The sequence below is a fragment of the Xiphophorus hellerii genome, chromosome 16 (assembly GCF_003331165.1).
Source record: "Xiphophorus hellerii strain 12219 chromosome 16, Xiphophorus_hellerii-4.1, whole genome shotgun sequence".
In the NCBI taxonomy this organism is placed as follows: Eukaryota; Metazoa; Chordata; class Actinopteri; order Cyprinodontiformes; family Poeciliidae; genus Xiphophorus; species Xiphophorus hellerii.
The window spans coordinates 25,261,352-25,287,810 of NC_045687.1; the positions used below are offsets into that span (position 1 = coordinate 25,261,352).

The 26,459-nt window shown below is 40.5% G+C and overlaps 3 protein-coding genes across 4 annotated transcripts in view; all 3 read right to left on the reverse strand.

Annotated features, from left to right (window-relative positions):
* Nucleotides 1-3,213, reverse strand: part of hoxb3a (homeobox B3a) — a 49,766-nt gene extending 46,553 nt beyond the window's left edge. The window contains exon 1 of the mRNA XM_032586978.1: nt 2,693-3,213. The gene's annotated coding sequence lies outside the window, so the exon portion shown is untranslated. The remainder of the gene's footprint in view (nt 1-2,692) is intronic.
* Nucleotides 3,214-4,922: 1,709 nt separating this feature from the next.
* On the reverse strand, nt 4,923-22,751 carry LOC116735237 (homeobox protein Hox-B5a-like). 2 transcript variants are annotated; one of them, XM_032586986.1, is made up of 3 exons: nt 21,722-22,751; nt 6,497-7,135; nt 4,923-5,287 (listed from the first exon to the last, which is right to left on the reverse strand). In XM_032586986.1, exons 2-3 carry the CDS (start codon nt 7,074-7,076, stop codon nt 5,040-5,042), a joined length of 828 nt encoding a protein of 275 aa, XP_032442877.1. In that variant the 5' UTR covers nt 7,077-7,135; nt 21,722-22,751; the 3' UTR covers nt 4,923-5,039. The 2 variants fall into 2 exon arrangements, with proteins under 2 accessions (XP_032442877.1, XP_032442875.1); XM_032586984.1 differs by lacking the exon at nt 21,722-22,751 and having other exon boundaries at nt 6,497-7,386.
* On the reverse strand, nt 11,341-14,339 carry LOC116735238 (homeobox protein Hox-B6a-like). Its single transcript, XM_032586987.1, has 2 exons — nt 13,277-14,339; nt 11,341-11,976 (listed from the first exon to the last, which is right to left on the reverse strand). Exons 1-2 carry the CDS (start codon nt 13,815-13,817, stop codon nt 11,696-11,698), a joined length of 822 nt encoding a protein of 273 aa, XP_032442878.1. The 5' UTR covers nt 13,818-14,339; the 3' UTR covers nt 11,341-11,695.
* Nucleotides 22,752-26,459: the final 3,708 nt, after the last annotated feature.

Consider the following 26,459-nt stretch of genomic DNA (forward strand, 5'->3'; position numbering starts at 1 on the left):
GCTTTCTCTCGACTTTGCGCCTGCGCAGGAGTCTTCGTTGTCTTGCTCGGCTCGAGCCCGTCTGCTGACCTCGCGGTGACTCCGTCTCGTTCATTATTCATGAGTCCTGACCGAACTTTTCACCCCTATCAGTGTCCAAAGGCCATCACGCCTGACGTATGGGTCTCTGAGCACGCGAACTGTGACGTTTCGGAATCAACAGAATATTGTCAAATGCCAGATGAAACGCAGGACAACACTGACAAGAGATTCTGGCCCAGGAGACAAACAGCAGCAAATAGAATAGGAGGGTGAGGTAAAAGGAGGACGGCTAACCAATCTCTAATCGTTGAGCTTCCTTTGTCTGCGGTGAACAGACCTCTGTATCCAAAATGAACGAAAATTTTTAAAAGATTTCTTGAAGAGAGTACGCTTTTTGTAAAACACAAAGTGAAATACAAACCCTGGTCATTTACCTGTTTCACTTCCTCTGAAGCCCGTAAGCAGTTAAACACAACAAGATGCATCCCACAGGAAGCCCACAACTCTCCCTAACACATAAAACACACGCCTTCTGCAAAATCTGGCAATGAAAGGTCAGTTCCCAACTCCACTCTTCATCACCATCACAAAATAGGCCCGTCTGACAGCTTCACACAAGCAGCAAGCCCATACACATAATGTACATAATGCACAACAGCTAAAAACGGCTCTTTTGAGTGGAGCTGCCCTATGTACATAAACGACAAACCGATCACACACAGAGCAAAAAAAAAAAAAAAGGAGCTCAGTTCATTCTTGTCCATTTCAAGTTTTCCTAAATCTCCCAGAATGGAGAGACATGTATGTTTCTACCAGCCTGAGCGCCGCGGGGAGCTGAAAGAGCTGAAAGAGCTGTAAGTGTGAGGAGAGCTGTGTGGGAGTAGAGCGGCAGGGGCCGGAGGCCGCGGATCACGGTCCTGTATCATCATTAAAGGGAGGAAGCTGATGAAAAATGGAATAGGGAGTTTTTTTTGGCTTCCTGTTTACTGCACTGAAACTTCCTCAAGGACCCGGGCCAGTCCCAAAACGCGCTCCGTACTTATGGGCCATTTCACCGAGCCTCAAACATTTTCACATAGAAATCAAAAATCCCCTTTTAGATTGCATACATGCAAAACTAAATATTGTTTCATGAATTTATTTCATAACCCATTAGTTTATATTAACATTGACAACACTTCTCAATAATTATAGTTGCTAATAATTGCAGTTGTATTGCAAAAACTGTATGTCGAGAATCTGCAACTTAATTTTGTCATTGTAAACAAAGAACCTTTTGTTTTATATTCAAAGGTCAACGGAAGCAGAGTAATGAGCAAAAAGTAACAACAGAAAAAAAAATCTGTAATTTTATATAAATCTGTAATATATATATATATATATATATATATATATATATATATATATATATATATATATATATATGGAGTGTATATAGAGTGTGTGTTATTTTAAGCGACAGTAACACACACACACACACACACACACACACACGGTTATATTATGTGTAATCATCTTTAATTAATGATCAACAATTCATTTAAATAGTTTAACTGCTGCTAAAACAGGAGCTTTGCTGAAATTCTGGAGGTTGTTCACCAAGGCAGGATCCGTTTCAATCGTAAACATGTGTTTAAATATGAGTAAACATTTTATCAATATTTGTGAAGTTTTGATACCTGCAATTGATGTCATGGAAACATATTTTGCTGGTAAATACATGAAATTAACTCAGTCCATATTTACTGCGGTTCTTTAAGTTTGCACTGTTCCTTTAAGTTTGATATTAAATGCGGTTGGATTCCCGGCTGTACAAGTCAAGAAGAATCTAGCACCGTTAATTTTTTTTTTTTTACTTTTTGTTTTTTTGTAATAGAGACAAAAATAATGTCAGGTCTAGAGTTGTATTTGCGGATGTGTGTTAAGGTTTGTGTTACTGTGGTTTAGAATGTGTTTATGCGTTCAGAATGAAAGGAATCACATCCCAGCAGGTTTCAGATGGAGAACCTTGAAATGTTTGCGTCAAGTTCTCATTTTTTACATTTCACACCCAGACTGGCTGGGTGTGAAATCGCTTCTTTCCATTGACGCAGGTCACTAAATAGTGCGATCTTTATGAATGCAGAGATGTGAATTTTTTTTACAATTCTCAATTGTTATCTTAAACAGCTTAGCGCACAAGGTGATTGTGCATAAAAACTATTGATCAGGTTGGCCGAGAAGAAGCTAGGGATCAGATTTTCGGTTTGTTTTGTGCCACCAAAAATGTGATCATCTTCTTACACTTTTGTTCTAATTAACTTTATTTCCTTTAAACGAATTCTTTGAAGTAGATCTCCGAATATTTCATTACAAATTGAATAAAGAAAAAAAAAAAAAACATGTCTAAAACCTCAACCAGGTGCTTGCATCTACAGGCCAGATTTATAGATTACAAGTTAAAGGGACACGTGTCTACAGATAGCAGCGCTCCAACCATTTCAGTTTTTCTCCATCTGGTACCTCAGGACCTTCGCAGCCTCATCAGCAGGTGTCACATGTACCTGAAGTCCACCGGAGCTGGTGGCCGCTCCAAACAGGAGTACTGCTCACAGTGAGTGACACGTTAATTACACAGCCCCATCTCCCACTTTACCAAACACACCCCTCTCTCTACTTAGCTCCCACTTACCGGGAGGCGTTATTCCACTCACTGTGCGTCCTGACTCTCCTTCCCAATGCTCTTCCCAGAGTCCACAGCAGACCACAGCAGAGATCTCCGGACTCCAAGTCTGAACTAGAGCAAGAACAGCTGCGGCTAATAGAGGCTTGTTCTCTCTCTATCCCCCTTTCTTTCTCTCTTTTTCACTGTCACACACTCACAGACACACACGTACACCCACACACACACACACACACGCAAGCGCACACACTGCTTCTTTGCCTGTGTCTCTACTTTACTGACCCCTTTAGGATCCACACAAAGCCGTTAAACCGTCACTTGCTTTCTAGAATGTGAAATACATAGTACATTGTCAACTCCCCTAAACCATAAAACTAACTTTATGGACCCCACGTGACCAGAGGAGAGCCAGTGAGAGGAATCAGAACAGATTTTTACGATCCAACTTGGAGATAAAAACCCTCATCTGTTTGACACGTAAATGTCAATCCTGCCTCCATTTTATAGTGTGGCCCAAACCAGGAAGGGGTTAGTTAAAAAATCTATGCATGTCTTCATACACCAACGCATACAGACACGAAAAAGAGCCAGGAGATTGTGTCCTGATGAGCCTCGAAGAAGGACCCATTTGACTACCGAGTAGTTCAGAATGAAAAGCAGGGGAACTGCACCAGCAGTCGGTGAGTTTAAAAGTTCATTCGGTTGTTTACAAGTGGAAACCAGGAGAAGGTAACTTAATTTCTTTGGGAGCAGCATCCGTTCAAGGCGGAAAAGGCTGAAACGTGACGCATTTGTCCACCGCCGATCATTTGTTATTGTATCCGCTTTAGGGCAACAGAGAGGAAAACTGCCCCGTTTTGACCAGCTGGTTGTGTGTTTTGCTGTGTACTTTCTGCAGCTTTGTGCTAGAATACCACCTTGATCCATGAAGATGCTTCCATGGACTTTCTAGGCACCAAGACAGGCCTGCAAAATAGAGAAGACTGTTAGGAGAATTCGATGTAAAGATATAATATTCTGGCAGAACGCAAAATATCAGACATTGATTATGTAATAATTATATAACTACCGTGACGTTTTGGTGTAAAAATGACGTAGGTGTGTAAACGTTTTGGAGAGAGCTTGGCACCACAGCATACTGCATCACGTTTCCTTTCCTTGATAGTAAACCGAGGCCTTATGCTGTCCGGTCTGGATTGCAGTGAGAAACTTTATTCATAATTATGTTCTACTCAATGTTACAAATAACTACAAAAAGCTCACTGACAGAGTTTACAGGGACACATTATCACACAGATTTAACACATCCACGCACTCACGTAAAGTAACCGCAAACAGTAAAACAGCCAAAATGTCGCTATATCTGTGTACATCAAATATGACATATCCAACAAATCAACAAATTACAATAACAACAATATGGCACAGTTGTACTTATTTCAATTATATATACAGCAATAAGAACGGATAGAGACGTGAATGCCAATTTGTTAACAAACAAATACACATATTCGCACACATCGACATACTCTCATTCACAAACACGCTCGCGCAAACATTTCTCCTTCTTCCACAGTAAATATGAGTGCAGATGTCAGTGATGTAGTAACAACACTGTGGCAAGGTGAGTGGACGGGAGGAGGATGCAGATTTAAACAAGTAGGGGTTGAGTTTCAGTGGCTGGAAATAACTTAGAGGACCTGTTCAAGAGTTGAGGTTGCAATAGAAAGAACATTATTACCAACAGTAACATAATCCACTGGACAAGTGAAATAATGTCAGACACACATCAGACACACCATACAGATAGTAAGGCTGGGAAGGAAGACCTAAAGTCGGTCAATCGGTATTTTGTATAACTATACACGCAATCACACACACACGCACACCATACACGCACACGCATAAATATATATATATATATATATATATATATATATATATATATATATATATATATATATATATATATATATATATATATATATATGTAGTGCTTGTGTGTTGGCTGTCAGTTCATTAGAGTACCAGTCATTTTTCCTCTGTGGCCCTGAAACACCGCTATAGTCATCGAATGAAAAGTGCTGCGCTGCTGTACTGTATACAGCTTCTAATCTGAGAACATACATTGTTTTATAAATCAAAAGTTGACGTCTCGGTTTATCCTGGACTATTTTCTTCATTGCTCTGGTTTTTCTCCAGTCCCGTAGGCCTTCTTCTTTAGTTTTCTATGTTGATGTTCTTTTTGGTTTTTATTATTTCTTTGCGCTGTCTGTCCTGTTTGCCTCCCTCCCTCCAGTCTTAGATAACAAGTCATCGAGCTGAACGACCAGGTTCTTTGAATGGGATTTTAGTCCTACGGTTGGAAGGCGCTGCCAGCCGCGGCCAAAGTCATGCTTTTCAGCTTGTTATCCTTCTTCCACTTCATCCTCCGGTTCTGAAACCAGATCTTGATCTGTCGTTCCGTGAGACAGAGTGCGTGAGCAATCTCAATGCGCCGCCGCCGCGTTAGGTACCGGTTGAAGTGGAATTCCTTCTCCAGTTCCAGAGTCTGATAGCGGGTGTACGCTGTCCGCGCCCGTTTCCCGTCCGGGCCCGTCATATCTGAGGGGTTTGGAAGGAACACAAGGCTGTTAGGACAGAGGGCCCCATGTGTGACAAAAAGAAAAATGAAAAAGAAAACGAGCATCTTCAGACAACATGTTTGGGGCAATAGGCAACATTTAGAGCCTATTGGATGCTCATTTTTTCAGGTTCACTCTGGTTTTACACAGCGGCTTTGTAAAGACAAGGTGTGGCCCTAAATCATCAAACTTCTGTTTAACTGCATCTGCCATTGTAGCTACAGGTGTTTGCATCACTGTGCATAAACTAAACAGTAAGAGCACAGCAGGCAAAAACAAAAGTGCAGGCAAAAGTGCTATTAACAGGAACAAAAAAAAGATCTTCCCTTCATATAAATTCTATATATTACATTTAAATTATATTTCTTCAATACTTTAATTTTTCCTTTAAATCTGTCTACTTTTTTAAAGATTACCCTCACCTAACACGTCCCTCCGTTCAAGATCCCTTAAGTTTTTTATTGCCTCGTCCTCTGCCTCACCTTTTAAAAAAAAGTTTCCGCACCTAATAAAGGCCGACTTTTTAAAAGGGCAGCCACCTTTAAAGCCTGGACATATTCTCATTCTTTGTTTCCCTGCTGCTTTTTTCCTCACCCGGTCCTGTGTGTACTCCCCGGCATGTTGGGCTTTGCAGTCCAACTCGCCTTACCTTTGACAGATTTATGACGTTTTCGTGAGACTTAAAAAAGGCGAAGCGACAGAAGGGGACAATAATCCCAGCAGAGCTTCCAAGGTGCAATAATAAAAGGGAGTTGGGTCATCATGCAAGAATTTTGCGTCTGATAAAGCAACCTGTCCTCTTTAGTTGGGCTGCAGTTTTCAATTAGAATTCAGTTAGCGGGAAAATGAAATCTTGCAAAAATGAAGACACCAATAACCGTGGCCCGTTTTGTCATTTCTCTTTACAAATGACAAAACGGCGCAGGCCCAAGATACCTAAAGGACGCAGACAAATGGGAAAAATGTTGCTGTTTGTCAAACAATTTATAATTTTCATTGTACTCAAATTACATGAAAGCTTTCTGTCGCTAAATATTTTGTGTAGATGGAAAGAAACAGAGACTCCCTAAATAAGCTCCACAAGCTGGAATCTAACTTCACGTCTATTACAGGCTCTCAGCAAAGCTTTCAGTGTCAACTTCTAACATACAAATAAGTGTAAACTGTAAAGCCAAGAGTCAGAATGTACCATGGCTAATGTGCAGTTTTCTCATCCAAGGGAAAATCTGGGGTGTCTGCGCGTCGCTGCCCATACTGCCAGCAGCTGATCCCGCCGGGCTGCCTTCCTGTTTCTGAACAGATTGCGAGTGCCCGGTTTTGGGCCGTGGATTACTCCCGTGACTGGCTTCCCGAGGAAGGAGCAGGTCCTCGCTGTCTGGTGAAGCGTCTTCAATCTCTGTGAAGCGCCGCGCCGCGCCGCCGGCCATCGTGGGTGAACACAGGTTTGGAGAGCTGAGGTTGCTGCTTCCTGGTTGCTCTGAGGGGGGAGACGATCTCTGTGTGCCCAGTTTGCTGTTCTCACGACCGCCTGCCAAGAGAGAATTTCCCGGGGGAGCAAGCGAGCAACTGACCGGCTGTCTGAAGCCGAAGCCCCTGGAGTCCTCGACCGCCGAGCCTCCACCGAAGTGTCCTCCGGTGTTTGCGGCTCTGCTGCCCCCCCCTCCTCGGCTGGTTACGGTCAGATCCATGCCATTGTAGCTGTAGCCATAAGAGCCAGTCGCATGGTGCATTGTGGCAGAGGAGGAGTCCCTGTACGTCCCGCTGTTCATTGCGCCGTTGCTGGCTCCATAATTTAGCAGCTGATAGTCGGGGCCATTCGGGTAGCGCCCTGAGAACGAGTTTACAAAGTAAGAACTCATTTAGTTGTTTTACAGAGTACAGGCTAACAACTGAGTAGTCGGGAGGAGGGGGGCTTGATTTGTTAGATTTCTCTAGGTCGTTATAACGCGGGTACTTTCAACGATTTATGATGTATTAGTGAATTATGGCGTTGCACTGTACTTCGTTTTTAGCTATGCGCCGTCCAAATATGGGGGTGGGGTGGCGATTGTGTGTGCCTCTTGGATCTAAATGTGTGTATGCGTGTGTGTGTGTGTGTGTCATGGGGGAGGTGAGGGGTGAGGTGAGGGAGGAGACAGAGAAAGAAACAGGGAAGGAGGGGGTGTGGTCACGTGATTTTGCAGACCACTCGTAAATTCTAGCAGATGACTTTGCAGAGGTAATTCATGCTCTGAGGTTTCTAATGATAAAGGCTTGGGCGGGGGAAAGCTGCCGCTCCTCTTCTCCCTCTTCGCGCATCCTTTTTTTCGGCTAAAAGAGGTGCTGGGGTGAATTAAGAGCGCCACCTACTGCAAATATAATTTATTGCACTTATTGGGAGGACTGGGAGAAGAGCAGAGTGAAAAACTAATGGTACTTTCAAACGGGTCATATTGGGTCATTATAAAACTACAAATTCCTTCCACACGTGTCCTCATCTTCCCACACTGACACACCGTGGAATGAGCTCCACCAGTCTGACCTGTTAACTGACCTTTAGAGAGGCAAGACGAAACAAAAATACTCAACAATACTTTATATACACGCAGACTAAAGACCACACGCTGCAGTCTACCTCCCTTTGCATTATTATTATTATTATTATTATTATTATTATTATTATTATTATTATTATTATTATTATTATTATTATGCTTCTAACCGGAATAATCACAATAATCAAGAAGAGATTACGTCATCGAAATACGACTAGAACTGTAGCTTTATTATAACGTGCACCTAATAATAATAATAATAATAATAATAATAATAGTAATAATAATAAAGGAATATTTCGAAAACTATTGAAGTAACATAAATGTGTAAGTCAGCAAGTGCAGGACGTTCCTTTTTGTTCCCTTTTTATGAATTATTACAACATTCTCCTCATCAGCTGCACACGGTATTCATAACTTTTTCATGATGTATCTTTCTTAGTAAAAATAAATAAATAAATAAATAAAAAACACCCTAAAGTGTTTTAGCGTACCAGAGAATTAGTTCGTGCATGAGCAATAAACCAATCTCTTCCATGACTTGTACAGGAAAACATATTTACTATAGTAATATTTCACACAACTTTATAAAAGATTTTTTTAATCATCTTTTTTTCCGTCCTTCTTTACAGTACTATGCACATGGCGCCCTCCTTTCTAAGCTTTTCTCTGCTTTGTCCTCAGCTGCAGTCGTGGAATGTTAAACCTGATCTCTGTTAGCCACACCGGGTAGAAATCTACTGATTTATGATTTGTTGATTCCTGGGTTAGGATGTATTACAGGCCACAGTGCCTGTGTGCGTCTGAGTTGGCCTCAGCATGCAGTGTTCATGCTTTCTTGCAACTCTGACACACTGGTTAGAGCAGGGAATAGAGCAGAGATTCCACTTTTTCTTTTGTTTGAATGGAAATCAAAAATGTATCCTGCTTTATAGGCAGTTATAGGCCACAGTCCAGACACCCAGCTGCTGTGAGACAATGTTAAAATGTAGGTACGGATGAATAATTACCATTATCTAAGCTTAATAATAATAATAATAATAATAATAATAATAATAATAATAATAATAATAATCAATTATTTTTAGTTGGTCTATATTTTTTCTGGACAACAGAGTGAAGGAATTCAAAGTTGAGAAGTTTCAGGTCAGGCAGTAAGAAAACAGCTGAAAACAAATTTCACACAATTTCGCCGTTACACGTTATCTATTCCCACTTTTAATTTCTTAATCTTTCTCAAATTGTGAAGGAAGTCCAACACTGCTACTGAATCTTCATGCATAGAGCAACATATCTAAATATCTTGGCACATTCTTTGAAGACAAACTCCTCATCTGTAACGTTCTCATATGTTAAGACACTATTCCCTTTTAGAATTGTTTTAGCTGCAACTGTAATTTTGAATCTTAATGAACATTTTGTGATACAAGCTTACTCCTACAAACTCTTTTTTAATTTGGCAAGGGAGAAATGTATAACAAGCCGATGCTAAACCCTGTTTCCAACATCCAACTGGTGATGTACTTTGCATGTCTTAGTTTGACTCACAGGAAAACTGTTTCTGCTCTTCACCGTCTTTCGCTGTCTTATTGTTTTTGAGCACCTCTTAAGATGGTTCACTTTCAAAGTCAAAGATGGAATGAGTAAAACTAAAAAGGCTTGTTGAATTTAAACAGCAATGAATCCCAGTTCTCATCCTACTGGGGGTAGGAGGAGAGCGTGAGGGGGACACAGCTGCTACCTGTGGCTATTCATGTTCACATTCTTCTCACCGACAGTGAAACATCTTTTATTTAGCTGTGATATTTATTATATGATATTGCTATTATAATATGTCTCGTAGTAAACATGACAATATTTGTTAAAAAAAATATAAAAACTGAACCATAACAAATACATTTTTCCCTGTTAAAACATGTTAATGCAATAGGCGAAACACGTTTTAACTCCTTATTTGTTTTCAACTAAGTATGGGATTATTGCAATAAAAAACAATATCCATAATCCTACTGTTATTATATAATTCCATGACAAAGTTTTATATCAAAGAAGATGAGAAGTGGAATTGGGAACTGAACGCATGCTGATTGTCTGTGATCCTGTTTAGGTGCTGAAGCGTCACATGAGATGAAGACAGAAACTATTTGCTTTATTTTTGACTATGTGCTGCAGCAGCGAAACTCAAATGGAGGTCAGTTTGTCGGTCACTCTGGGGACAGGCACAGTTCAAAAGGTCACCAGGACATTGTCCACTTTGTTTGGGTGCCGTGTGTGTGTGTGTGGGGGTGTGTGTGGGTGTGTGTATGTGTGTGTGTGTGTGCAATGTGTCTGGCTGGCCTGCTTGAGGACAGGTCAGCTTTCTCTGCCTGGCTCTGCTCATTAATTAGTTCACGCCGCCGTCACTTCCCCTGCAGAGCATCCCACCTAACTGGCCCCGCAGCCTCGGACCTCCAGCCCCGGCAATAGAACCTCCACTCCCAGCGTTAGCCCCGCGCCTTAAATGTGTTGCATGTTTCTCACTTAGCCTACATGAAAAAGGCTAAAAGGTTTATTAGTCATCCACGTGAACGGACAAAAAGCACTAAATCTTGAAATAAACCTGTTTTCAACCTTACAGTATGGAAGTACTTTGTTAGAGTTGGTTAATAAATCTGCCAACATGCATCCCTATGCTCAAAAAAAAAAAAAAAAAAAACACACGAAAAAGAAAAAAAAAACATTGCATACACTTCTTTAAAGTTTATTGTACATTTCTCATAGGTAGTATACTTACTTGACAAAAACACGAACAGAAAGCAACAAATTTAATCAAATTTACAATTCCCTGAAGGTGTTTAGGTAGTTTGGAGAAAAAAATCAGTAGGTCAACACCTCCGCGCACTTTTTGTACAACCAAGTGGAAAATAGCTGAAAACGACCGTTAAGACCTTCCAAGTTGAATAATTGTCACAATACGAAAAGAACACCTCCTTGACTAAATCTGTATACTTTAGCTACAATATGTACACCATATGACATAAATCCACTCCTCTCCCTTCCCGTGTTTTTAGTACGTGTGGAACACGATCCCAGGTTGAGCCGAAGACACCGCACAACATACAGCCAACAGAACAAAGGACCAAACCGGAAAGCGTCCCGGGCAGATATAAAAACAAAACAAAACAAAAAAAAGGAAAAAAGTCATAAACGATATAACTTAGGTAGGTTTTGGAATGCTACAAATCACGTTTTTTTGTTGAGACACCATAAACGTCATAACCCACCATTTATCAGCAATGCGGCAACAAACGATCTGAGCCAGAAGCGACAATATTACCTGAAGCTTCATTGTTATCCTGAACTTACATGGAAAACAACCCGATATGCAGAGAGAGAGAAAAAATATATATATGTATTTTTGGGTGTATGTATATATATATATATATATATATATATATATATATATATATATATAGTTCATGTCCGTTCATGTCCCTGGTAATTTCTATTTCTTTATTGCTTTATCTACTTTCCATGGCTGCCACTCTGCCTATAGCCTCCTAAAGTTTCAGCATTTAGTAAGTATGTAGGATTTAGGAGAGTGCATTTTTTTTCTGTTTTTAAAGTATAGAAGAAGAAGCAGCTCCAGATCTAAAGTGGGTCAGAACGTTGTTTTCACTGAGACAGCGCTTAGAGACTCTTTTTAGAGAAAATAAAGCATCTCGTTCCTTTTTGTGATCCACACGGCTGAGCTGTCAGACGGAAACGACCGGAGCGGTGGGCTCACAAAATGTCCACACCTAAAAAACACATTGGAGCATGAATTTTCTTCCATCCTTCTCTTGCTTTTAATGTCTCACGTCATTTTTTTTCTTTCACTCCGTCCGTTTCTCTTCTTCATCTGTACCGTTTAGAGTGAAAGAGGAGGAAGAGGAGGAAGAAGATGAGTTAATGAGCTTGTTCTCCTTCTTCCACTTCATTCTCCGGTTCTGGAACCAGATCTTAATCTGGCGCTCCGTGAGGCAGAGCGCGTGCGCAATTTCGATGCGCCGTCGCCGCGTGAGGTACCGGTTGAAGTGGAATTCCTTCTCCAGCTCCAGGGTTTGGTAGCGGGTGTATGTCTGCCGGCCGCGTCTTCCGGGGCTGCCGAAGGTGCCTAGCAGATAGAAAGAGACAAAATCACGAGAGGAGTTAGATTCCTCTAAGTATTTAAACCAAAGATTAAACACATGGCGCATTTCGCTGAGAAGAACACTTGATTTCGGTTAAATATAAACCTTTCTCTCTTTTTTATCATTTAAGGATCAGTTCAACGTTTCTTCTGTTAATGATACAATTTATAAGAGCAGAAGGCATCAGTAAATATAGTTATTTTTATTAAGAATACCACTGAAAAATGTTCAAGCCACCACACTCTAAATCTCCAGATGACTTGCCTAAAAAGTTGTCAACACTTTGATTTTGAATATATCAGAGAGAGAACATGTGGAAAATCACACCGTTGTAACAGAAACATGTAAAATAGAATTGAAATCACAGACAACCTGTTTCTATTTTTGTGGATTTCGTTTTAGATGTAACTTTACATCAGATCTCTAGATTTCCTCTTCTTACAGTTTTCCATTTACTTGCTGTTTTTTCTACGTCTTTTCCAGTTAAGAATCTCTTGAACGGACCGTGTGCAACAGCAGCCATGAACCAGTGACTTTTCCTTAATCAGTACCCAATATTCCATTTTCCTTCTTGTTAATATGAATCTGTAGATTGCAATACAGCATCAGCACACGTGTAAATCTTGCTTTGATGTACTTCCTGCAACACTGACATTAAAAAGTCACCCCGTCCTCGCTGTCGCTGCCAGTCCTGCATTTTCCCAGTGAAACGATCGTCGCACCTGTTTTGAATAATCTGTACGCGATGCGCAGGGATTTATTATATTTAGTGCAAAACTGCATGATTGAATTTCAGAAAATCAAATGAATTTTTTTTTTCATCAAAAACAGGAATTGTTTCAATCAACCGGATGAAAAACTGTTCTCTTAACGAATGATTTTTGTTTTTTACCGTAAAGAAATGTTTTGCAATTTACTCATTAAAATACTATAAATAATACCATTCAGGAAGAAGCAAACAAAATGAGCAAATGACAACAATATTGGTGTTCCTCCTGTCCCTCATTGAAATCAATGCCTGCCAGACTTTGCTTTAACAGCTTTAACTTAGCTGTCCCTGCCCGGTAGCTGCGTCAGTCAATAGGTCACAAAGTAACTGCGACGTTGAGCCAAACAAACCAGTTTTATGATGGACAATAAAACATCAATGCCTTGACTGACTGGTAAGCCAACAAACGAGCTTTATAAAGCAGCTCCAGTAAGAGGAGGAGGAAGAGGACGGAATAAGGCTGGCTGACAGAGGAAACAAAACGTCAGTTTAACAGGGAAGAAGAGAACACTCACCGTTGCATGCGTTCATCCGCTGCATCCAGGGATAAATCGGAGTTGGTGCTGTTTGCTTGTCATCCATGGATTCTCCAAATAGCCCCTTCGCTCCGAGCCCAGCGCACTCCATTTTGCGATGCATGCCGTCTTGGCTCAGAGCAAGTTGGTGTTCATCCAGACTGCAGGGATGATCCTTGTCTCGGTAGAAGTTCGTGGCCGCCGCGGCAGCCGCCGCCGCTGCTGTGGCGTAGTCGCACGCACCAGGTCCGGTCGAGCCCCCAACTGCCACCCCCGTCACTCGGTGCCCACTGTACGCTCCGTTCGCAGCCTGCTGGTAGTAGGTAGAGGCTGGATAAGATTTCTCCTGGTGAGCGCTGTAAGCCACGGCCGCGGCCGCAGTGACAGCCGCTGCCCCTGGGTAATGTCTGAGCGGATGGTCCGCGTATCCCGATGAGTAAAGTGAGATCTGACCAAGGAATGGTTCTGCCGACGCCGTCTGGCCGCCTCCACCCGTTCCCGGTATCACCGGAAAAGAGGAGTTCACAAAATATGAACTCATTGGTAAAAGTGGGAAAGGAGAAGAAGGAGGAAAAGAAGAGAAGAGGGGAGCACAGGAGGGCACGTAACAAACACAACAACAATGATAACGCGATGAAGAAGAAGAAGAAGGAGGAGTAGACCGAGACTAACGGTTCTTCCTCCCGTCCTCCTTCCTCTGCCTTCCCTGCCTGCACTTTATGATTTGTTGTGTTTTATAGCCCACAGTCCGACGGGCTGCTGCTGCTATCACTGAGTTTATCGCAGATTGGGAGGAGGGGTGAGGAGGGTGAAGCTGGGTGGCTGGGTGCCAGTGCTTTGGTAGTGTGTGGTGGGGGGCTCGGTAGCAAGAAAGAGTCTATGTGTGTGTATGGGACAGGAATTGGGTGAGGAGCATAGGGGGAGTCAGAGACCAGCTGACCAAACACTGACCAATGGGAAGCTCCTCTGCATGGCATTAGTTCACCTCATTTTTCCTTTCGTTTGGGAGAGAAGAGGAGGAGGAAGAGGAGGGGGTCTGGGAACTCCCGCGACCCCCCCCCCCCCCCCCTCTCCACCCCTTTTTTCTTATTTCCCTACTTCAATCTCCCACTCCCGTTCTCCCTTTCTAATTGTCATTTCATTTCTCTTTCTAATCTTCCTGCAGCTCCCGGTGAGATTGCGCAATCACAGCGGAATTGTCCGCGCGTTAAATTGATTGTATCTCCTCTTGTGTGTCGTCCTTCATCTGATGTTGGACCCATAAAAACCGCAGCCAGCGCCTGCCAGCCCGACCGTGCGTGTGCACGTTTGGGCTGAAGCTTCACCGCCAGAGGAAACTGAGCACATATCCTTTGCACTTTGTGGATAATAGCCAACACATCGCGTCAGAATGAATTTGTTGTATGAATACAACATGCTGGACCGCACACGACTCGTGTATCATCCTGTATGTTTGCGTGTTGTTTGTAGGGATCTAAGTTAGCTTAGAATGGAGGCTCTTCTCCCTTCCTGTCATTTAGACGTTTGAATCTTTGGAATTGGTGGGCTGTGATTGTTCGCTGGGTTGATTTACATCCCGCTACTCTACGTGTGTGTCCTCTTCCACAAGCTTTCGTTTTTCTTAATCAGAACAAATGCCGATCTAATGGCAATCTTCTGTAGAACTGAATGTCTCGCTGTCTGTTCCATGTTCTGCTGTCTGAAGGCGACTTTGATTCAAAAACTTCCGCTTCAGTTTTTAGAATTGGTCATATGTGATCTATGTGAGCTGTGAATGATTATGTTCCTGAGCTGTGACACTGATTAGTCTGAAAGGTAAGAGGAGAAGAAGAAAAGAAACAGAAAAATCAATTTTTTATTCGTTTCAATGACACTGATTACACCAGCACTCTTTAAAATGGCAAAGGAATCAAGCAATTTACCCCAAAGTATATATTAGAATCTAACGAGAGACGTGAACAAATGACTGAATTCAAGTCCTCTAGATAACATGTAAATGAAATGTGAATATAGAAGAGGAACTTTTTGGATTCTATTCATCTATAGTTGACTTTGAGGTCTGACAAATAATAATTATTTTAACAGTGAGAATTATTGTTTTTTTATGATTTCAGGAGTTCTGCGTGGAGGAGCATTCACAGCTAAAGACTAGACTGCCATCTTTTACACTTCATCGTGCCTCATTTTTGTTTTGTCCGAACTCAGCATAGCGAAATGAAAACTTAAGTAAAATCAAAAGAACTATGTGTCGTACATGTACACTGCACATTAACACCACCAAGTCACCTCACACACTCAGCACACACACTCAGCACACACACCACACCAGCAGACACCGATAATTTTCTTTGTTAAAATAAATAAAGACGGAAAGAAAGGAAGGAAGGAAAAAAGAAAGGAAGAAAAAAAGGAAGGAAGGAGGAAAGAAAGAAAGAACAAAGGACAGAAGGAAAAATAGAAAGAAACTTTCAAGCCGAATGTGTGTCAGTGAGGTTGTAAAATAACCGCAACCATAAATAAGTCTTCTTCTCTGTGTCTCTCTTTGTTTCCTCCACAGGCTGCGGCTTGTCCCCGTGGCCAAACTACAGACAGTCCGACTGATAAATCGACACAAAGACTCTATTTTTTGCTTTTACTTTACTCTCCCACCCAGTGCATTCCCAAGAAGCCAAGTTCTTATTAAAGACGCCATTCAGAGATGTCTGGGAAGCTCAATAACTTCAGCCTAATTTTCGCGTTTCTTGCTGGACCACCTGAATTTGAAATTTGCAACCTTTCTTTTTAACTTACTTTTTACTTTTTGACCTCCACCTCCCCTCTCCTGGCCTCTTTCTCGACCGTACTCCCTCTCTCCCCGGCAGGACGCTCTGTTTCCTCCCCGCTTTGTGGGAACGGGAAGCAGCCAAATTGTTTTGGAGCTGACTGGGGTCTAATCATTGATAAGCAGCGACTCTTGGAAAAGGACAGGGATGGCCTGCAGCCGGGGGACAGACAGGACGGTAACACTGTTATTGTATTAGCTATAATCCTTTTGCGTTAGTGATGGGTCATTTTAAAACCCGGAACAGGTTCCACATAGTTCCATATTCCGACATCTAATTTAGTATTTACGGTTATGACGACAATAAGCAGTGATGTTAATTTTAAAACGTTAACATGTGGTGTGAAGTGAAATAAATCATCGGACATGCAGAATCAAAACAGGTCAACAGGTCAAAATTTTTTTCCAACAAACGAGTCATCATTTAAAAAGTGAAAAGATGATGGATGACTCATTTGTTGGAAAACTAACATAAAGATTAATTTTAATTTATTTAGAAATGACTAATTCTTTACCTCTTCCTGTCAGTGTTTTCCAAACGTAGCGAAAATAAAAATCCAATCAGAACTTTTTCAACTTAACGAGCAACTTTGCCGATGCTGCTTGCTTGGCTTTTCTCGTGTTACAAACAGGCTGCAGAATGTAAAAATGAACCAAAGTTACTCCAAAACAAAACTAATCAAAAAACCTAACAGGTCTGCCGCATGAAGCTATAATTGCAAGTCGGCATGGAGGGTCATCATGCGTCACTAATCTGTAATAAACTGCAAAAACACGGCAACAATAGTAAAACATTGAGTTCATTTAAATTAACCTTAAAAATCCAGGTATCTATACTTGACTTTTATTAATAATGACTGGAACATTCATTAATTCTAGTCTTCATTCCAATATTGTATGATGAGGATTTTGATTATTTTTATGACATTTGAGAAAATGTAATGTTTGTTGCTTAAATGTTGTTTTATGTTTTTTTTTGTTTTGTTTTTACCTGTAAAGCACATTTAACTGCCTGTTGATGAAATGTGTTATGTAAATAAACCTATATTGCATGAGGTTTATTTCAAATATAATAATGTATAAAATTTGTTTATAAACCAATTTTATAAATTGTTAAGAAAGTTTTTGACCCAGTTATACAGATCATATAAAGAAATCCTCAGTCGATGAATGATTTCTGGTTTGTTGTTGCTGCTGACTTTAAATGTTTAAATGTTTAAATGTTCAGACCGTCTCAGGTTAACCGATAACCTCATTAAACTGGATTTCAAAACACGATTCTTTCATTTCAAGCCTTACAATCGGTGCGGCTTCCTAGTTAGTGCTGAAGAGACGCGTGTTGCAGTACAGACTGCTGTGTGTCGTTGCAGGTGTGTCGGACAGTCGGGAGGCAAAAAGCATCAAACGGCAGAGAAATGGAGAGTTCTGCAAGCAGCTTGGAGCTTTTGGACCCAAAACAGCACCGTGTTTTCAGTAGTGCCAGCGGAAGGGGAACATACAGAACCACTCTTTAGAAATACTTTCACTGTGCTGCCGTGTTCAACTCAGACTTGTCCTTCAGATCGACGCAGAGCCGCTTAACTGTTAGCCCAGCAGCTTTTTATTTACAATAAATGAATATATAAGTGAAGCACACTAAATATTATGGCTTTCATATTTTGCTGTGTCACTTCTATTATCTTACGTTAACAGCATGTATCAATTATTATTATTATTATTATTATTATTATTATTATTATTATTATTATTATTATTATTATTATTATTATATCATCATCATCATCATCATCATCATCATCATCATCATCATCATCATCATCATCATTATTATTATTATTATTATTATTGGTTTGTTGTTGTTGTGTTGTTGTTGTTTTGTTGTGGATGGGGCTCAAACTGTATTTTCCTTGGCTTACGATTTACTTATACGCACATCCTGTTAAAATGCATCTTGAGAAACGTTCAGCCATGACATGTTTTTTATATCAGGCCTTTTTCCTTGGTTTAGACTGGAACATTATGAGAATAAAAACGCTTACGTGTTTACAGTCTTGTCAATGTACTAGACGCTTCTGGGTTTGTTGTACATGCGTGGAATTTCCACGTAATATATAACTCTGTCATGCTTGTACTTTCTGAAATGTATCACAGTATTCGAGGGGGTTACGCACATGTGAAAGCTTTGGAGGCTGTCAGTGTGGGAAGCCGTCAATATTTAGCCTGTAACGTGAAGCTGCTGCTCTTTGTGGATCTACATTTAGAGACAGTCTCCTCTGGACTCCCACGACTTCCAACGATGATAATAAGCCCGAACGTTTCAACTTTTCCAACGGATATACTTGTTAAGCTGGCTGTATTTCTGCGCAGTAAATCAGACGTGTGTGTCTGTGTTAACTTCAGTGTAAACATCTGAGGGCCGCTGAAGGAAGCCCAGGAATGTGAGAAACTTCAGAGATCAGTGACAATTAAAGCTAAAAGAGTCGGACCTCTATTTTATGGCTTTATGGCTCTTCTTTTCTCCCGTCTGTGTGCGTGGGTGTGTTTAGTGTGCGCGCGCAAGACATCGGAGATTTTATGGCTTTATTGCTCTTTATGACTCCTTGTAAAGTCGAGAGATGGCGGCGAAGTGAAAACAGAGCCGCTGGAAGCAGCAGATGGATAAATGTTCTGTTCAGAGGAATGCATGCATGCACCGAACAGATTGCTTCATATCAGCTGCAGCACTTTTCTCCGTATAGAGATGTTTTCCACTATATATCTTCCACAATATCTCACATTGCTCCGTCCAATTATGCGTCTATTTATACATTTAAAAATAAATTACTCGTTTCCTTAAACCTTAAGATTAATGGGGAAAAAACGAACCGAAACCGACCTGTGTGAGAATAAAGAATAAAGGAAAGATACCAAGATTGTCTTATTTTTATATCGTGGCCAACACACAACAAGATTCCATAGTGCTGAAAGAAGGATCAATACACTTTAATGAACAGGGGTGTGTGTGTTGTGTGCGTGTGTGTGGGTGTGTGTGTGTGTGTGTGTGTGTGTGTGTGTGCTAGAGCCCCCTCTAACTGACCTCGCCTACGTGAGTTAATGACAAACTCACAGAAACGGCCTTACTTGCGCGTTTTTTGTCTTAATGTATAAATTGTTTCCAGGCAGCGACAAGCGGCTGAGCCTCATCTGCATCACCCTGAACTCCTGCTCCGGATCACTTCACCGGACGATCAGCAACTGGAGCAGCCCTCCAGCTTCTCAAGCGAACCGGAGGTTAAATGTTAACTTGGAATGAATGCTGCTCTGCAAGCTTGTATTTTTTTTTCTAAAAATAAATAAATAAAATATAAAAACGTGTAATAATAATAATAATAATAATAATAATAATAATAATAATAATAGTGGACATTGGCGCAGGATAAATAAATAACCTCCATCCCCTGCAGATCAAAATTCAGCTTCAAAGTTTGAATTTCAATTGAAATTTGGAATTCTACATAAAAAGAAGATTCATCAGCCGCTGCGCTTGTGATTTAAAAATCGATGTGGGTTCTCCATAAATGATTCGTTATACACACGCATGCACACACACAGAGGAGCTCACACGCGCGCATCTTTGAACGCTTTATAGAACATTGTTCTTATTCGTGTTCATTAACAAACAATTAAACAGTACGTGGGACTATTCTGTGTCAGTATCGACGGAAAGAGCAGATTCTGAGAACTTACCCTGGATTCAAAGATGTAGAATCGATTAACTCGCTGCTGCTATGTCCAAAGTCTCAGTATATTTCTCATTTCGACCGAATGGATCTAAGCAATCAACACAACACATGCTTTATAGTAAGACGTGGGAGCATGTTTATTTCCACCACAACTGCAAACAGTGAAGGAAGCAAGTAAGAGTCTGTCTGTCTGTCCAGCAAGTCGGTTTTGTTGTCATTGAAGTCAAACACAACAGCAATCAACAGTAAAAAAAAAAAAAAAAAAGACATAGAAACCACAAACTAATATATCCTCGCGAGGCAGATATTTCACCTCTCAATGTGAACAAAGAGTCTAGATGTGACCACATATGATATTTCCAATGAGACGCTAGATGGCGCCAGAGCATTTTGTTAGAACAGCTTCACTTATAAAGGCAGACAGTCAGTCAGTCAGTCAGTCAGGTAGTCTGTCTGTCTGTCTGTCTGTCTGTCTGTCTGTCTGTCTGTCTGTCTGTCTGTCTGTCTGTCTGTCTGTCTAAAGCAGCGTCACGTTTCTTGTTCGTTGTTTGTCAGGTAAAACAAATTCTGCAGCGTTATATTTAGAAATTGTAAGACTAAATTGCAAAAAGAACATTTTCCCCACCACACGCACAAACCAATATTGAAATAGAGAAAGAAAAAAGGAAGAAAGAAAAGAAAAGAAGGAAAACGAAAAGGAAGAAAAGAGGAAAGAGAAAGAAAGCTGTAGTCTGCCATCGCACCTATAATGTAATCATGTTTAAGATGCCTCATTTTTTTATTCATCATATTTGTAAAGGACAGAGGTAACTGTTGTGTTTTAGAAAGAAGGGAAATGATTTCTCCCAAACCAAAACACAAAAACCTTCCGCTCACCTTAACGATGCTGATTGTTTTGAGCCTCCCATTTGTAAAACGTTATAAAATAAGTTTAGAATTAATAATAGAAACAATTCGTTTTGCTCACCGTGTATTTAGAAAATGAAAGCGCACGTGCTCTGTTTTGTTGCCGTTATGTGTTGGAGATCATTCTAAACACCGAGTTGTTTTGTCTGGTTTAATATGTGAATATTTGTTTCTGTGGAGATTTACAGACTCGGCTCAGGGAAGGTGTTGGGATCTGAGATGGCAGCACAGCGGAAAGCAGAGAGACAGAGCAGCAGGTCTGTTCGTGACTGAGGGTGGGAAGGTGACACGGGATGATGGGTGGTATTCTGACCACAGAAGCTACAGAAAACACACCGGCCACCCACAGGAGGAAATGAGTGGGGAAACAGTCATAAAAGTGCTAGAACGGACAGAGCAGCGTTCCTGTACACACACACTCACACATACACCCACACATACACCCCCACTCCCCCACACACACAGGATGTGAAACGCCTGAAAGAACCTGGAAGTTCTTTTCTGTTCTCTGGACGTGAAAAAGTTTCAAAGTGCAGATAAAGAGATATTAGCTAAAGCAGAGAGACAGTCCCGATCAGGTCCGGCCACATTCTGACACATACAGATGCAAATGAACAGTCTAACCGTCTCCTTTCGTCTGATTTAACAGTTCTGAAGTGTCAAATCCGCAGCACCTGTTCCAACATCAAAGCCAGCATTAGTTTCTCACGAACACGCCCGGAATCCAAGCCGTCGCGTTTCCATCAGTATATGGCCTCTCCACACCTAATCCCATCATTTAGAAGAGGCCATTTCATCTGGGAAAACAACCCCAGAGTCTAATCCAACACGGAAGCGATTCACTTGCGGCTCATCCGAACTTTTACCCATCACCCGGAATTAGGAAGGTTTCCACAAAGCTCAGTCTCACAGTTTTCTTGTTATTTCACGTTGTTTCTTTAAGAACTGCATGCGGGAACAATGCGCGTTCCCTCTGCGCCGAGAATTCGAACTCACCTGCAGCTCCCCGCGGCGGCTTGCTGGAAGGACAGGAGGCAGCATCTTACCCGGTCTGTGAGGAAGCGGAGGTGAAGGCGAGGGAGAGGTGGATTAGCAGATCCTCTGATGTCACCGAGGAGACGTCGAGACATGAAAACACTCCTGTCATCTACTGTCATCGCCCCTATTCTACTGCTAATCATCAAGCGTAATGTCAAATTCAAACAAACAAACAAATAAGCAAAAAAAACACAAAAACAGATTCAGTCTCCGGTATTGTGTCTCCAGGGATGGACTCTGCTGTCCTCTCTTCTGACCGTCAGTCCAGAGTCGCCGGAAAGCGGAGCCATGGAGGAAGAGGAGCGGGTGGAGAAGGAGGAGGAAGGCGGATTGTTGTCAGTCTCTGCTCCTCTCTTCTCTGCAGTCACGATCACTGTTGTTAATAAGCACTTCGGTTCGATATAAGCTTAGTTTTATTTGTCCGCTGGACGAGGTTCGGCTCGGTTGCTTGCGAGGTTCGGCCGAAGCAGGGGAGGAGAGGGCGGCTGTTCGGGCCGGAGAGCAGCGCTGCAGCATTATAGCCACTTGGGAAATCATAAAAAGTTCATGTTCACGTTAAGCGCGTCCACATGACCAGCTCGCCGTCCAATCCCCATGCACGACCACTCATAAACTTGTATCACAAAGTTGTAAATTTTCATAAAACAACAAGGAATTTATTGCATTTCTTCATGGACTCCTGCTGGAGGGGAGCTGCTTTTCGTCTTTCACTCCTTCTCTCAGCGGCCATTTTCTTCTTCTGCCTCTGCAAAGACGAGTTCACAGCAGACAAACAAAGGGAAGGAGCTCGCGTTTCTATTTTGCTCTTCGGATTCTCTTTTAATAGCTCCAGACGTGTTCTTACACAGTGAGGCCAGCTATATTTGCCTTTTTCAGTTTGCACCAAACATAGTCAAAAGGTTCGAAACTCAGTTAGAATGAAGTGAAAGAGCCATGAAGGTTATATGTCAACACATCCTATGTCTACGGCCCGCTGTTGAATGTAAACACTGCAGTAAACATCGATCATTTTTGGTGTTAGATTGTTTGACTGTTCTTTGTTGATAACGCGCACACAGCACCTCCTTTTAAAATGCAAGGGAAACATTTTGAATTGTTTGCATAACCATCATTACTTCTGCGCCAGAACAGATTTGTGCGGTAACCTCGGTGGTGATGAACTGCGGGACTTTTTGGTTACATCTGTAATTCTTTGAGCAACAAGCTAAGTTATTGATACTAAAATCCATGGAATTCGTTTATAAAGAAGAGAGACGGTGTCGTCGTTTGACAACAGACTGAAGGAAAAGGCTGTTGGCTCCATTCGCAATGCGGCAAACGTCGACGTCTTAACGGCCTGCACACCTGCAGCTGGGTGACGCCACGCTGTGCTGCATTTACAAAAATAGGTGATTTTCTGTCTGATTTTCAAAACTAACACATAACCTTCCACATTTGGGGTGTGAAAAGATAGCCAATTATTGAGGGATTGTTTTTTTCATAAATAAAGCTAAAAACCCACAAATTTTATCATTCAGGTATGTTGCACAAATTCAAACCATATGCAGTCTGCAGGGACTAAAAGTCAAACCCAGGACTTTCTTTCTTTAAGGCAACAGTGATACCAACTGCGTCACTGTGCAGCCCTAAAATGATAAATATATAAACAATTAATTTCCAACGATAAAACAAATACATTCAATTTAAAGAAATCCGATTCAGACAACTTAATTCCAAAACAGTCCAGTTCAACGCTGCCAGATTAAGTTTTCATTACTAATCTGCTTCATCCTTATTTATTATTTACATAATAAAAGTAGTTCTTCTTCAGTCTGATCTCCTTGATAACATTCTGTAAAAATTGAACAACCTCTGATAACTGACTTCGCTGCGATGTGAAACGAACAAGCTGTTTTTTCACAACGGAGATTCGGCTGTCTGTTCATTCAACATTCTGTCTGATCCACAGTGCGCAATGAGGAATGCGCAAATCATTTATCTGTTTATTTGCAGATTTCATTGTATTCACTGAAATCATTCCAACAACCCCGACCTAAGAAGCCCGAGAAGATGTTTGTTGCATGAGTTGGACATCTGGACCCTTAGCACTCAGCAAAATATAAATAAAGCAAATAAATCAAAAAAGAAGGAGGTAAAAGTTACACATCCAAATGCCTTTTATCTATCTATCTATCTATCTATCTATCTATCTATCTATCTATCTATCTATCTATCTATCTATCTATCTATCTATCTATCTATCTATCTATCTATCTATCTATCTATCTATCTATCTATCTATCTATCTATCTATCTATCTATCTATCTATCTATCTATCTATCTATCTATCTATCTATCTATCTATCTATCTATCTATCTATCTATCGAAAGCTTTCCTAATTGATTTCTAAGGTTACAGATACGTAAGCAGTTTTATTTCTCCACTGACCTACATTTGACCCTTTCCAGTCCAGGACGTGTTCAAGGAACTCGGATCCAACACTTCCGTCTTGGAAAAAACAAGTTAAAATTTAACCAAAGAGGAGTTGAATCACAGAAACGGGGTAAAACCGTCTATTGATCTCTTTGTTTCGTTTATTGTCGTTTCCGTCCCTCTCACTGGCCAAAGGGCCCACCATAATATCCTCTGGTCCAGTTCACACCTCGACACCGGACACGGTCTCACACCGCAGGCTCAGACCTCCCGTCATCTTTCTGTCATCATTCAGCATGTTCCCCAACAAGTCAGGTAAAAATTGGTCTGCGTTTGAGTTTGACGATCATAGAGACTGGACGACGTAGAGCGAAATGTCAAATGAAACATAGACAAAAATACTTTGTGTTTATTCATTGCTCATGTTTGTGCTCAGATTAAATTTTTTATCGATTTTGTGTTTGACATTACATATTTCCGTCTTTATGGCCCGTTTATTTTGCTTTGAAATAAAACATATTTAACGTCCTTCACCGTCAAATATGGAAGTCTTTACTTTTGTCGCAATATCTTACAAGCAGTTTTATTAGAGCTACAAACTAATTTTAAAATTCCCCGTCTTGGAATATTTTATTTAATGACGAATCTTTAGATGGCGTAGATTTACTGCCCTTTGTAGTGTTTCTTTGTTTTTAATTTTAAAACAAATAAACAAATAGAAACAATTGTAAAAATGTTTCTATTTTATATTATTATTATTATTATTATTATTATTATTATTATTATTATTATTATTATTATTATTATTATTATTTGTAGCAGTAGTGTATCTCGGTGTATCGCCAACACAGAGTCGTATTCTTTTAATCACAGATTATCATTGTAATGAAATTATTATTGCAGTTTATTTGTTTTAATTAGAGAAAGTAGTTGTTACCTCGATTCAAAACGAAGACCTGCCATGTCCGTTGAAATTCCTATTGAATATTAAAAATGATCTGCATTGTTTTCGTTAGACGTTATTTACTTTCACACAACCTTTTAATAAAGTCATTGTAAAAATTGCTCAAATTGCTGGATACAATAAAATTCTAAATGAAAAGATACATAACATTTCATCAAGTGGGAGTGAAAATCGTTAACAAGCAGGTCAGCAGATTAATGCATTAAAACTTCCGTGTCAGTCTGTCTGCTGTCTTACATGACGTATATAAGTAAAACAAAAAAGAAAAAGAAAAGCTCAACATATATGTCAGTAGAACTGTCATTCTATTTTTGGTGGTTGAATCAACAGGATTTTACAACAGGATGTAAAGAAAACCGTCTGTTTTTGTCTAAAATACTTACTTGCTTTTTGCCCTTGCAGCTCCTGGGCTCCCAGTGAGCTGTGATTGGTCAGAAGGCAGTTGTTTTGTCTTTGTTTGAGCTACGCCAAAAAAAAAACCCTTTTATTTATTTATTTATTTATTTATTTATGTTGATGAGTCATAATGAAACAGCCTGAACCAAAACTATGGCATTTCGGAGTCTGTACTAAATTCCCAAACATTGTATGTTCCTAAATTATTTTTATTTCAATTAATTACCTAGAGCAGTTATTTTATTTTAACCAAGGCTAACAGAGAAATGAAGATTAAATAAAGTTTAATCTAACTATGAAAGACATGCTTTTGAGGAGGCTGATGCAGGGCATCGCTAACTCTTTTTACCTATTGCTACATCTAATAAAATCCAAGAGGTTAAAGATCTGGAAGTTTGGTTTGAATGCAAAGCAGTATCAGTTGTCCTCCCCATGGCTTTATAATTCAGGAATCAGACCTTTACGGACCTCTTTCACCAGTCTTATTATTGTGACACACATGTTTCAAACTCAAGGCCCAGGGGCCAAATCCAGGGTTAGAGGGCCACAACTTTTTATGTGTCCCTCTATCATCTAGAGGGTCGCATAAATAGAATTGTCACGATATCAGTTGTGTGAATAAATATTATTTTATTAATCAAATCAAAACAGTTTGTCTCTGCATACTGCCAAATTATATCAATGTGAAGAATAGGTTTATCTAAATTTAAGAAGTACTCATCGAATGCAGAGACAGAATTTAGCTGTTTGTAGTTTCATCAATACATTCTGTCACAACTGGCCTTTTGAAGACATTCACAATCTTCATGTGGCCCAAAATGAAAAAGAGTTTGACACTCCTTCAGTAAGGGACTTTTTAACTCAGATGTCCTTCCAGAGCAGATATTCAAAGATGAAATCAGGAGATGATATGTGGTGTATT